Consider the following 13,428-nt stretch of genomic DNA (forward strand, 5'->3'; position numbering starts at 1 on the left):
AATTATACAAAATTGGTTATTTCTATTACATCAAACCAAATAGAGTATAAGAAATAATGCAGGCATAGCTAATGCAAGCACTACTAATGCATGCATTACTAATACATCATATTTTGCATTATTATTATACACTCTACCAAACGATTCCTTAAGTGTCTTTTGGACATGATAGAGACTTGATTGACTTAATTAGTTGATGTGACATGTATAATGTGACTTTTTCTCTTGTTTCCATCCGGTATCCATACTAGGGAAACTTTAACATAAGACTTTTTGATTAAGGATAAATAAGTACTTATCAGTCTATCACAATCCTTGTTGGTGTATAATTTGACTAGATACAAAACTTAAGTAAAATATAGAAACGTGGGGTATTAAATGTATAACCATAATAATTGTATAGGCTATAATTTTTATTTTTATTTTTAAACTTATCATCATGATCATGAAGCGATCGTAATAATTATTTACAACAAAAAATATAGGCCCAAGTAACACAAAATCTCATTTCTCCATTCATTTGATTACGTGTGTTCAGCAAATCATTTTATAGAATCAATCAAGCTATTGGATATGTTAGGGGAATCCAATGCAATATCTTTACCAAATTTATCTTCTTCCCATTTTACGCTGATCATTTTCAAGAACGTGTACAACAGTACTCATTGCAATAACTTGTATAAATACTCATTCCTTAATTATAGGGTGAAAAATGTTTTCTTTGATTTAAAACCATCATTAAGATTTGGTGAGTTCTTTTAAAGAAAGATTTATTGGATATTTCCTCGCACAAACTCCATCTCTAGCGACCAAAATTGTCCCAGAAATATTTCTTTTGTAAACTTTAGATTTAAAAAGTACATGTTTCTACTTTATCTTTACTATATTTCATATATATGTTTATCCTTATAACTTATCTGAATAATGTGATGAAATTAAGAGTATTCTTTGACATGAAATCATCATGGTAATTGAAAATTATTTATTGTATTTTGATATTGGAAATCCATGACCCTATGACATGGTTGAAAGGACTATGGGTATGATTAAATGCTTGTAGAATCAATGATTGATCAAGATAAAATCTTTCAATTCTTGGTAATTGTTGGTGTGACATTTTAATATTAATAAAAATATATTATATGTCACATTATATATCATGTTATGTTTATTGGTGGACATTATATTTGTGCCTCTTTACTCTCATCAATTGTGGAAGAAAGTGATCATTAGTTTCTTGGTAACTTATGTAACCACCAACTCTTCATTTCACCCATTATTCTATCTTTATGTCTTGTAACTTATGTAACATTTGAGCCATTCATTTGGCAAATTTACTACCCACTATCCTCCTATTCATTGTAAGGAAGAATTAGTCACATATAAATAGTGTGGTCTTCCTTTGTGTTGGATAGAAGTAGAAACAACAAGAGATGTACTAGAATAGATAGAGTGAAAAAGATGAGTAGTATTACATTGAGTTTATATTGAGGTTAGTGTAGTAAAAGAGAGAGTTGAGACATAGAAAATATTCTAAGTCTTCAATTATATTCACTATACAAAAGATAGTGTTTATATGTTGAAGAAGGTGTTCTTTTGTGGAGCTTTGGACTCTCAACTAATCCGGAGTTGTTTGAGTTGTACGACGTTGTTGGGTTGTTGTATCCTGGAGGGGACAAGTTAAGAGTATTATTGCTGAATCGGTGTACATTACGCCGCAGTGAGCTTGAATTTCCTTAAAGGGAGCGAGATATCCGCGCCTCATCCTAAAGATTTGTTTATTCATTTTTTGTCATTTTATTTTCAACTGTAAATTATTGTATTTGTGGTATATTACACCAACAATTTTAAGGAGATTCATGTTTTTGTTACAATTTGAAAAAGTGCAGATATCAAGATAGAGATCTCAACATATTTTCGCTCAACGTTGCTCTCTTCAAGAGATGGAAGAGAAGTCGTGTATGGTAAAATATTTTTCTACTTGCTCAATTCAAGTGGAGAAAAGGTAAAGGAAAAAAAAATTTACCTAATATTTTCATGAATAAAGTCAATCTACTTTTCATGAAAAAATTTATATTTAAATTCTTAAAATAGTGGGGTTCATGAAATGAGGAAAAAGTAATTGTGAAAAAATAAGATTTTTTGCATCTTTGATAAATGCTCTAAAAAGAGCATTACAAGTGCATATATATATTTATTGTGGAATAAATCACATGTTGTTTGGCTATAATGAGATGATTTTTGGTTTTAACATGAGAGTTATAAATAAATTATGAAAAACATGTTAAGTAGTCATTTAACAAGAAATGTTTTGGGTGAGAAAATTTTCATTCTTGAAATGAAAAATACTATAAAACAAGTGATGGAGTTTTCCATGTCTAGTCACATAATAATGAAATAATTGTGAAATACAATTTTGTTGGAGGTGTGAGTCTTGCAGCTCCTTTAGAATCAATTGTGTGAGAAAGTTGTGACAAATAAAAAAAGGGAGTTTGCTAGCTTAATAAAAGTATGAGCTATGTGACTAACAACTTGACTTGATGTTGTGTTTGCAGTAAAAGTACTTTGAAGGTACAAGCAAACTAGAGGAGAAAAATTTGGTGTTATTTGGTGGGATGAGAAAAGCAAATTATTTTTTGCTAACTCCATTATGGAGGTTGAAGTGAAAAATTAAACTTCAACTAGTGAAAGAGTGAATTGAAACACTTTATTTTGAGAAAATAATTTTGATTAATTGGGATAGCACCAATATTATTGGTAAAGTACAAAATCGTTATAAAACGATAAGTTCAGACTTATGAGGAAAAAATCATAATATTGTGAGATCATATTGATCATTGGTATACCATCAACACTAATTGTGTCAAAATTATTTGTGATAATCTTGCAGATTCATGAACTAAGACCTTTGCAAGATAAAGAGTCTGAAGCACATCGAGTGGGATGAAAATTGAAGCTCAATTCTGAGTCATATATGAGGAAACCTAACCTGGGGACTAGAGATCCTATAACCAGGTTCAATGGGAAGAACGAATCATATGATGACTTGTTGTGAAATGCACTAATATTAATTTTATTCAATCCCTATTATGTGAGTGCATTTATCCTATAATGATTTGTGGAGGTTGAGTCTTGAACTCTTAATGAAATAATGTATCTCGTATGAGTGGGGTGTCAAATTATAGGAGAACTCTTGACAGATTTCACCTATGTAAGTGTGAAAGTAGGTCGCTTTCTATGAGAATGGACTTGTTCTCAAAAACACTCATGAAAACCGAGATAGCACAAGGCCGTAATGTGCTGGCTATTAAAGCTTATGTCAACACCTTGATTATTGTGTGTAAGAAGTAATACTTTATTTCCCCTAAACAGTCATAGTTCAAGTCTGAGACCATTACTGACTATGGAGTAAAGGTTATAGTTTTACTAAGTGAAGGTTCAATGCAGAACACACCTTCATTATGCATAATAGTCTACCTTCAACTAAATTGTGAAGTACTCTCTTATCTTAATATTAAAATGAGTGGAGAATTGTTGGTGTGACATTTTAATATTAATAAAATATAATATATGTCACATTATATATCATGCTATGTCTATTGGTGGACATTACATTTGTACCTCTTTACTCTCATCAATTGTGGAAGAAAGTGGTCATTAGTATTTTTGTAACTTATGTAACCACCAACTCTTCATTTCACTCATTATTCTATCTTTATGTCTTGTAACTTATGTAACATTTGAGCCATTCATTTGACAAATTTACTACCCAATATCTTCCTATTCAAAATTGTAAGGAAGAATTAATCACCTATAAATAGTGTGGTCTTCCTTTGTGTGGGATAGAAGTAGAAACAACCAGAGATGTACAAGAAAAGATAGAGTGAAAAAGATGAGTAGTATTATATTGAGGTTAGTGTAGTGAAAGAGAGAGTTCAGACAGAGAAAATATTTGAAGTCTTCAACTATATTCACTATACAAAAGAGAGTGTTTATATGTTGAAGAAGGTGTTCTTTTGTGGAGCTTTGGACTCTTCAACTAATCCGGAGTTGTTTGAGTTGTACGACATTGTTGGGCTATTGTATTCTGAAGGGGATAAGTCAAGAGTATTACTGCTAGATCGGTGTAGATTATGCTGCAGTGGGCCTGAATCTCCTTAAAGAGAGCGAGATATCTGCGCCTCAGCCTATAGATTTGTTTATTCATTTTTGTCATTTTATTTTCAACTGTAATTTATTGTATTTGTGGTATATTACACCAACAGTAATGAGTCTAATTAAGACCTTGAACAAAAAATCACAATCTTTCAGAAAGGTCACAACCTTTCATAAAGTCACAGTTTTTAATAAAAGTCTCAATTCTTCATAAAAGTCGCAACTCTTCATTTTCCATTGACACCTTTTAAAACCCAACAGAAACAAACAATGGCGGAATTTCCACATATCTACAAAGGTTGTCTTCCTTCATTTTATTTCCCTCCTTTGCTAGTGCATCTGCCACTAATTGATTCTCCTCCCAAAAAATATGTAGAATGGGGGGTGTTCCCCAGACACCGTAAAAGCTCTCTGCAATCATGAATAATGTTAGTGTACGCAGGGTGGTTCGAGGAGATAAAACTTATAGCTTCTTAATTTACAATCTATAGGCTTATCTCCAAATGAAAGAGTTCAGATTCTAAGGCTAATTTCATGCCACGTAATAGTGCTATTAGTTGTGCCTTTATGCTATTAGTTTCAAACAAGTTACTCATGTAGCCGACTATCCAATTCCCAACTAAATTTAAATACAGATGTGTGAATCCATAAACGAAGTATATATAATGCAATAATGATTGAGTGCNAAAGAGTTCATCTTCTAAGGCTAATTTCATGCCACGTAATAGTGCTATTAGTTGTGCCTTTATGCTATTAGTTTCAAACAAGTTACTCATATAACCGACTATCCAATTCCCACCTAAATTTAGATGTGTGAACCCACAAACGAAGTATATATAATGCTATGATGATTGGGTGCACCTCTCTGTGAGGTTAGAAATTTAAATTTGATATCTATCTTGTTTTGTTTTTCTTTTTAAAATTAGGTAGTACCTCTCTAAATAATTATTGATAGCACTTTATATATATATATATATATATATACCTTTAATTCTTTCAAAATTTCCAATTGTCACATTGGAAATTCTTAATTTTTTTTAAATATCATTAAACCAAATGTGTATATTAAAACTAGTAGTACTGAATAATATAACATAAAATTAATGGGTTCAGTCGATCTCAACTACCTTCGGCACATTATATATATATAAGAATTAATTTTGGACCTATAATTTTAGGATTTAACAATTTTTAGGGATAATAACCTAAGTATCAAACCAATCAAATATATATATTTTAGATCCACTTTTTCGTAATAGTGCACCTATTACCTCGAAATCCTGGATATGCCTTTTCTTCATATATTTTTTTGCGTTCTTGATGTATATTTTCCAAACATGTATACCATTATTGAGTTGGTTTAGAACACCAGACAACGAATTCTCTTATGGGAATCAAAAGAAGTTTTGCCATATGCATAAGCGCACACTTAGCTTGGTCGATCTTTTAAATTTTATACTAGGTAGTGTTGCTGTAAAAAGCTTTACAAAAATATAACCTTATCATACTCTTGGAGATTTCAAAGGATGAATGTGGAATTAAAGTAATTTTACAAAGATCTTCAGCCAAAACAAAATGTTTAAAATTTCTAAACATATGCATAACTGTATCAAGATACACTTCACTTGAACACAATTGAACAATAAGACAAAACCAACATAATGTTTCCTCTAACTTGTCCATTTCTAGAGCAAGGGTAGATCTAGCCTTATACCTACAGCTTTACGTGAACCCAATAGCTTATGCTCAAACTCTATATTTGTATTAAGAAATTTACTAAATATTTGGTTATGAACCCAGGGATTTATCTTGAGGTTGTTGTAGTAATCCATAAACTTCAAATTCAGGATTCACCTGTGTGACTAGAGTGATGAGAAAATGGGGACACCTGGTAAGGTAGTTCCAGCGTCAACGATGAAGACATTGCCTGAAACATATTGTGAAGAATCATGGATTAAGTACCTCACCACTGATATTAAAGCCGGATCTGTCGTTCCAAAAGTTCTAAGAGGAACAGTTCGCCTAGTAACATTAGGGAGCCATTTCTTTTGCATAAGGCTTTCTGTTATCTCAGATTTGAAAACTCCAGGTGCTATTGAGTTCACTCTAATATTGTCTATTCCCAATTCAAGGGCCATCATCTGCCATTCATATATAATAACTTGGAAAAATTAATTAATCTGTCTCAAAGTACAGAATCCATAAATCTGTCTCTAAAAGTATGTACCTTAGTGAGCATGTCAAGAGCCATCTTTGAAGAAGCGTAAGCGAGAGTCCCTGCTATAATTACCCGATTTAGACCAGCGATTGAAGAGATATTAATAACAGATCCTCCACCCTGTTTAGCAGCACGCATACGTCTACATACATATTTGGACACCAACCATGCCCCTTTGAGATTCGTGTTAAAGGTATGGTCCCACTCCTCCTCTAGCAATTCCAGTGAAGAATGCACATTACCTGTACATTATTCAAATCAGGCAACTAATTTTACATGATCAAAATAAGAATTTCCTGCACCACAACATGTAGCAAGGTATAATTACTTACCTGTAAGGCCGGCATTGTTAACCAAGGCATCGATGCGGCCAAATGCATCCCAAGCTAAATGTACGGCGGTTTCAATGGTAGCACCATTAGCGGTAACATCAAGCTGGACCACAATTGCACGCCCAGGTACCTTCGAATTAATCTCATCACAGAGAGATTTCAGTCTGTCAACACGACGGGCAGCAGCAATGATGCTGCAACCGGCGTTGGCTAAGTCGAGACAGAACTCTCGCCCAATTCCTGAGGACGCTCCTGTCACCATCACTACCTTTCCGTTCAGGTCTTTCCACGGCTCCATTATTAAATTTAGATGGTAATAATATGAGAGTTATATATACAGAGTTTTTCCTTTTCTATTATAAACTTCCTTCTTTCTTTCTTTATAGTACCAGAGTGGATCTATCTAACTTGGCCACCCAAGCTATCCGAATTCACAATTTAAATTTTATGAGTTTAATATTTAAAATTCTTATATTTAAATTCATTATATCTTTGAAATTATGGGCCCCAAAATTTTAGATATTAAATTATCTTGATCATTTAAATTTTTTGATATATAATTCATGTTTGCGCTACGTCGAATTTAAAACTAAAAGATAAGCAACAAAGAAGAAGGGAGCAGAGGAATAGTAGATAAAGATGAAGAAGGATTATTGTAATTTTTTTATTAAGTTTCTTGAAAATAGCTAAATATTATACGTGTATATACAATTTTCACGAGGAAGTTATATGTATAATTTGATTATATATATAATTTGTTATTTTCTTAAAGAGTAATTGATTTGGTAGTGTAATGATGGAGTATGAAAAAGAATTCCTATATAGTTTATACCTCTGGCCTACCCTTATATATATGCACCTGATTTGACGTTACAAACTGTTAAGTTGCTCTCAAATACATTATCAATTTGCTATATTTAAACGACAAAAAATGGACATGGTAAATAATCGAAAATAGGAGAACAGAGTCATTAATTTCATGAATTCGTAATTTGAAACTTTCTCTCATGGCTGAGAATGAAGTTTCGCAAATCGTCTCAAGCCAATGATAACGATGATTTATTGGAGAAAGGGAGAGGAAGCGCAACATCATTAAGTTTGAATTTGGAAAGAATTTGAAAGAATCGTCCATGGAAGAAAAGAAGAAGAAAAATTATCATCAACGAAAAAGAGGAAAAAATATGCTAATTTGAGATTATACACTAATTTGGAGAGAGAAAAGAGGAAAGATAGATAATTGATAAATACAATACCTAAAATTAAGCCTAGAGAGATACTAATTGAACAATATCTTTTAAATTGAAAAATACTATTAAATAGATATTATAGTTGCAAATTATAATTTATTAAATTATAGTTATATAGAATATATAATAGCATATATTATTAGTTTTTCTAATATTTTATTGTTTATGGGTCCGTCTAAGCTATTTTTTTGGTTTCTTAAGTAAATGTATCCCCGGTAAAAGAATCTCGACTAAAATGATCGCATGAATATATAATATTTATTGATATTATATAAATAGTACTCTCTCTGTCCCTAATTAGTTGTCCACTTTTCATTTTATAGCTGTCCCTAATTATTTGTCCATTTTGACAAATCAAGAAAGGACAAAATAATCTTACCTATTATACCCTCAATTAGTTATTTTGAAAAAGGTACAATTTCTTGAAAATCTTAAATTTTTAATCCATCCACTACATAATTAATAGGGGTAAAATGGTAAACCCACTATGTCAATAATTGTTTTCTTAATAGGTGTGTCAATTCAAAAATGGACAAGTAATTAGGGACAGATGGAGTATAAAACTGTGAATTATATAATATATAGCTATATATCAAAAATGTATATATACATTGCACAATTCATTTTCCTTTACGAGCTAATTTTTTTCCAATCCCTACTAGTTCAAATCTATCCTAAGTAGTCACAAATTTTAGATATGAGCTTCTCTCGATGTTTCGAATCTTTATATATATAATTCATTTGAAACATTCACATTCGCACATGGTTGAGTTTTAAAATTTGAGCTTCAAACACTTCAACAACAAATTGCAATGGACATCAACTCAAATCTTCTTCTAAACAACTCAATTTTTTTATATGAGCTCCTTACTTTTAGATAGTGGCCTAAGCGCTAAGAAGTGAACGTCATGCAACTCAGACTATATGATTAACACATGCAAGTTGAACCTTAACTTTCGGAGTTCGAAAGAGAAGGGGAAGAAGTGGAGTAGAGGAATTAGTCAACTCAGTGATGTTTCAAATTTTTTTATAATATAATTCATTTGAAACATTCGCGTTTGTGGTTGGTCGAATTTTAAAATTTGAGCTTCAAACACTTGAAGAGTGGATTTCAATGGACACCAACTCAAATATTTTTTTATACAACTTAGATTTTTTATATGAGCTCCTCTCGAGATCTCGATTCTTTGGTATATTGTTCATCAGAGTAACTATGCATGAAGAAGCAGAAGATTTGACCAGCATTGTTGGAGAAAACAGAGTGCTCTGGCTTCTGAGTATTGCAAAACTAATTTTGCCAAATTGTTGTATAGTACAATACAATCAAATCAAATAGGAAAGTTGTTCTTTGAGGATAATAAATAATACAGCCTTATCAAACTATAATTTCAACCACACAATATAATACTACTATACAATTTGATATAAAAAGAAACATACTAGCATGATAGGAAACAACAATTCCAATAAAACTATAAATGAACCTAAATTAAAATACTTACCATGATTCGTCCTTCAAATTTAATTAAGTCCATTTTTTTCATTTGTCTTTCAAAGTTTGTTTTTGTACCAAAAAATACCTTTACCTGTAGATCCTTCATCTTTCTCTACATAGATGCACTCCTTTGAATCCCTCCACATGGCCTTATAAATTGGGGTACCATCAAATTGATAGTATTCTCCTAGTAATGGCTTGATAGCTTTGGTTGCCTCCATTGCATGGTAATGTGGGATAGTTGAGAATAGATGGTGCAAAACATGAGTATCTGTAATGTTGTGGAAGACCTTATTCAGTACACCAAAGTCTCTGTCTACCGTAGCTAGAGCTCCCCTTAGCCAATCCCACTCAAATGAATCATAATGTGGTAACGAAGAGTGAGTATGGTGCAAAAAAGTGATTAATACTATGAAGCTGCTCATAATTTGGAGGGGTACCCCATAGATGCATACAAACCAAGCTAGACCTTGTGCCAAAACAATGCGATACAACACATAAGCAGATGCAATCACTCCTACATTTGAAATGTAAATTTGTAGCTTCTCGCGGTCATTGAAAATTGGCCCATGTGGATCATAGTGACTTGCATAGCGACCATAAGATCTTCCTGAAGCATTGAAGACCAAGTACAAAGGCCACCCAAAAGTGAGGGTGCAAGAAAGTGCGAGTACTCTTCCTAGTGGATTGTTCAAATAATTAGAGAACCATCTTAGTTCGGATTTAAGCCTAGGCACATACACTTCATCGTGCTCAATGGAACTAGTATTGGAGTGATGACGCCGATGACTATATTTCCATGAGAAGTATGGTGTTAAAAGTACAGAGTGGAGGATAAAACCAATAACGTCATTTACCAACTGGTAATCACTGAAGGCATGGTGGCCACATTCATGACCAATCATCCATATTCCAGTGAAAACACAACCTTGAATGATCCAATAAATAGGCCATGCTAGGTAATAATATGGATATGGAAGGAAGAAGAAGTAAGTGGTTGCAATATAGTAAAAAAGGGAGACAAGTATGAGATCTTGAACGAGATAAGAGAAGGAGCGAATGAGAGATCGTTGAAAGCAGTGAGGAGGGATGGCCTTCTTGATATCAGCAATTGTAAAAGGTGGCTTTGAAAATGACACTCTTTGGAGATGATTAATTTTCTTTTGTTCAGTTTTAGTTGTTGGATTAGACATATTTCCACAGGATCCCATTTCTGCAACAATTCAACCACTTGAGCATTTAGTAGAACATCATACAAGTTACAACAAGAATGATCATATAATAAATGCTGGTAAGTAAACATAAATTTTTGGTGAAGAAAGAAATTAACTCACCATTCAACAGAAACCTTCTTTTAGCATGAACTGAAAGCTGGATATTTCTCTCTCCCACTTCCTCTCTTCTTTATAGAGACAGAGAAAAAGAGGCTAATGGTTTGGCCAACTAGGTATGCACAAAAGCTACAAGTCCGGATATGAGTTTTGGTCAAATTTAGTAGCTTTTATTCAAATAGTAGTATATTTGTATTAGAATATCCATTAAATATATATAAATATCAAATTTAGAATTTAATTATTGACACTTAAAGAGTTGAAGTTATCATTGTATAAAATTGAAACTCTAAATTCGTCTACATCCAAAAAAGAGGCAGGTTCATTATTTTCCATGTGCTTTAGATTCAAGCTAATTTTAATGATTTACAGCTACACAAATTTCTATCATTCATTTTAGATCACAAGTTTTAAAAGTCTTTCTTTCTTTTTTAAACTCATGCCGAGTCAAACTACCTCACATAAAATATAACGGAGGGAGTACTAAATATTATATTTAAAGAATGATGTAGTAAAATTGTCGTTTTATTTAATTTCTTAAGGAATGTGCCAAGTCGATACTAAATAACTAAAAATGAACGGAGGGAGTTAAGGATGTCAAGTGTGTGGATTGAGCTGAAATTGAACAAATTAAAATGAGTTGAATTTAACATATTGTTATTTGTAACCACAATTTGAACTCCAACTCAAGAATTTAAAAAAAAAGAAAAAGTTCTTGATTTTGAAGTGGAAAGTCATCAAATATTATACCAACCAAATAAACATATATTTAAGAAGACTCACTTAACATGTATTCTGTGGAGGGAAAAATATATAGTTTAATTTCTTTCGGTTATTTTGATCGTAGAAAATCAAAATTTTAATTTACAAATGGAAAGAATGGATAGATAAAATATAGAAGTTATAACATAGACGATAATTAATACATTCAATATGGAAACATACATTGCATCTAGTGTTTTAAAAGGTGGGGCGTGAGGCAAGGCGTTTTATTTAGTATAATGCGAGACGTAAGCCTCGAGAAATGGGGCGTAAGCCCTATGGATCTTTAAATTTTTAATTTACAATATAGTATAATAATATAATAACACAAAATTATAAAAATACATCAATAGTTTGAGATAATTACAAACATGATTAAGGAAACTCGAAGAAAATAAAACTTCTAACATGATTATACTAGTGTNTTATCAATAACTTATAAAAAAAAAACATTGGAAAAAAGGAATTTGGCTGAAGGAGAAAAAGAAAAGAAAGAAAATGGAGGACGGGCTCAACTTGACGTGGGTGTGGGGGTGGGATCGATGTGAAGAAAGAAAGAAAGAAAGAAAATGGTGGGAGGGGTAGTTTGAAATGAAGTAGAATTTAAGATGAAATCAATAAATTAATATGTGCCACATACTGATTGGTGTGTGATAACACTTGCTTTTAAAATTAGGGACTCATTGAAAAATGATACGATAATATCAGTTCGAAATTGTTTAGGGGTAATAGAACGTCAGTATAGTTATATGTATTTTTGGAAATTCAAGACAACTTTATATGTCACTTTATGTCTTTTCTCTTTCATATATAGAGGTAACAATGTAAGAAAGAATGCTACAATTAACTAATCATTATTCCATATATATATTGGGGACTCTAAAAATATTGGGGCCCAAAAAAATGCTTTAGTGGTCTTATAACTGAGACAGCCTTGGCATGAGAGACACAAAATTAATTTTGTATATCTAATAAGTAATTTATCACAAATATAATTGATTTATCTCAATGAGTACAATTATATCAAAGACTATCATATTAATTTCATTGATCTAAAATAACTGTATCAAGTATACATATCAAATCTTTACTTTGTTATATAAACTTTCGTAATTAATAAGCATAGGTTAGAGTAGTTGAGCATTAAACTAACACGACTTTGGTCTCGAAAGCGTGCGACTGTGGTGTCGTTGCGGGGATCTCTCCTCACCATCGAGTCGATACACAAGGAGAAGGGGCAGCTCTCCATTCTCACATTACCCCTGAAAACACATTGACGCCTTTTCTTTTTGCTCGGAAAAGGACATATCTTCGACGCCATTAACTCCGCCATCCATCGGTTGAAGGACATCCTTTTGCTCTTTCCTTTCATCGTAAGCTCTTTATCCCTTTCACATTTCAATTCTCTCGCCTACTTGCATGCTTTTGTTTAAGATATATGCCTACGGTTTTGCAGATCTGTTGTATTCCCATTGATTTGTCCAATTCATTGGTTTATTTTGTTTCCTGTTAGATGATTAATTTGAGTGATTGTCTAATTACTTTCGTTGGACAAATCTGGGTTTTTTTTTAGCTTATTCGATTGAATAAGTAGGAGTATCATAAAATTGAGATCCATGTATAAGTTTACGTCCATTTGGAATGGTGGAGTTTAATTTTTACTCTGGATTGAGGTGCAGTGAATAGTGAGCTTGAAAAAGTTTGCATTACTACAAACTCTAACTAGGGCATATCGTTGTAAGGAAAGGAAGTGAGACACTTATTCGAATCGAATTGCTGAAACTACTATAACTCCTATGTTTTCTGCTTTAAGAGAAGCCTTCTAGTTAGTTTTAAAGAGTTGAAGAGAGAGATAGGATTTTCTAAAGATAGTTGTTGAGGAAGCGAT

At 32.2% G+C, this 13,428-nt stretch overlaps 4 protein-coding genes across 5 annotated transcripts in view; all 4 read right to left on the bottom strand.

Moving 5' to 3' along the window:
• LOC125862319 (cytochrome c1-2, heme protein, mitochondrial-like) overlaps positions 1–13,428 on the bottom strand; it is a 924,866-nt gene that overhangs the window by 539,017 nt on the left and 372,421 nt on the right. The window lies entirely within an intron of this gene.
• LOC125862338 (uncharacterized) overlaps positions 1–13,428 on the bottom strand; it is a 533,211-nt gene that overhangs the window by 195,495 nt on the left and 324,288 nt on the right. The window lies entirely within an intron of this gene.
• On the bottom strand, positions 5,781–7,048 carry LOC125862347 (uncharacterized). The gene is made up of 3 exons (XM_049542402.1): positions 6,706–7,048; positions 6,383–6,615; positions 5,781–6,296 (listed from the first exon to the last, which is right to left on the bottom strand). Exons 1-3 carry the CDS (start codon positions 7,001–7,003, stop codon positions 6,018–6,020), a joined length of 810 nt encoding a protein of 269 aa, XP_049398359.1. The 5' UTR covers positions 7,004–7,048; the 3' UTR covers positions 5,781–6,017.
• On the bottom strand, positions 9,427–10,658 carry LOC125862309 (delta(12)-fatty-acid desaturase FAD2-like). Its single transcript, XM_049542358.1, has one exon. The coding sequence runs from the start codon at positions 10,656–10,658 to the stop codon at positions 9,504–9,506; it is 1,155 nt and encodes a 384-aa protein (XP_049398315.1). The 3' UTR covers positions 9,427–9,503.

This window comes from Solanum stenotomum, chromosome 4 (assembly GCF_019186545.1).
Source record: "Solanum stenotomum isolate F172 chromosome 4, ASM1918654v1, whole genome shotgun sequence".
NCBI classification, from domain to species: domain Eukaryota; kingdom Viridiplantae; phylum Streptophyta; class Magnoliopsida; order Solanales; family Solanaceae; genus Solanum; species Solanum stenotomum.

Bases quoted from the DNA above. Each gene is read 5' to 3' on its own strand.
- LOC125862347 (XM_049542402.1), bottom strand. From the start codon at position 7,003: ATGGAGCCGTGGAAAGACCTGAACGGAAAGGTAGTGATGGTGACAGGA. The intron at 6,616-6,705 runs GTAAGTAATTAT...AATAATGTACAG, and splicing joins TAACAATGCCGGCCTTACAG to GTAATGTGCATTCTTCACTG. The intron at 6,297-6,382 runs GTACATACTTTT...TATGAATGGCAG, and splicing joins CTCTTGACATGCTCACTAAG to ATGATGGCCCTTGAATTGGG.
- LOC125862309 (XM_049542358.1), bottom strand. From the start codon at position 10,658: ATGGGATCCTGTGGAAATATGTCTAATCCAACAACTAAAACTGAACAA.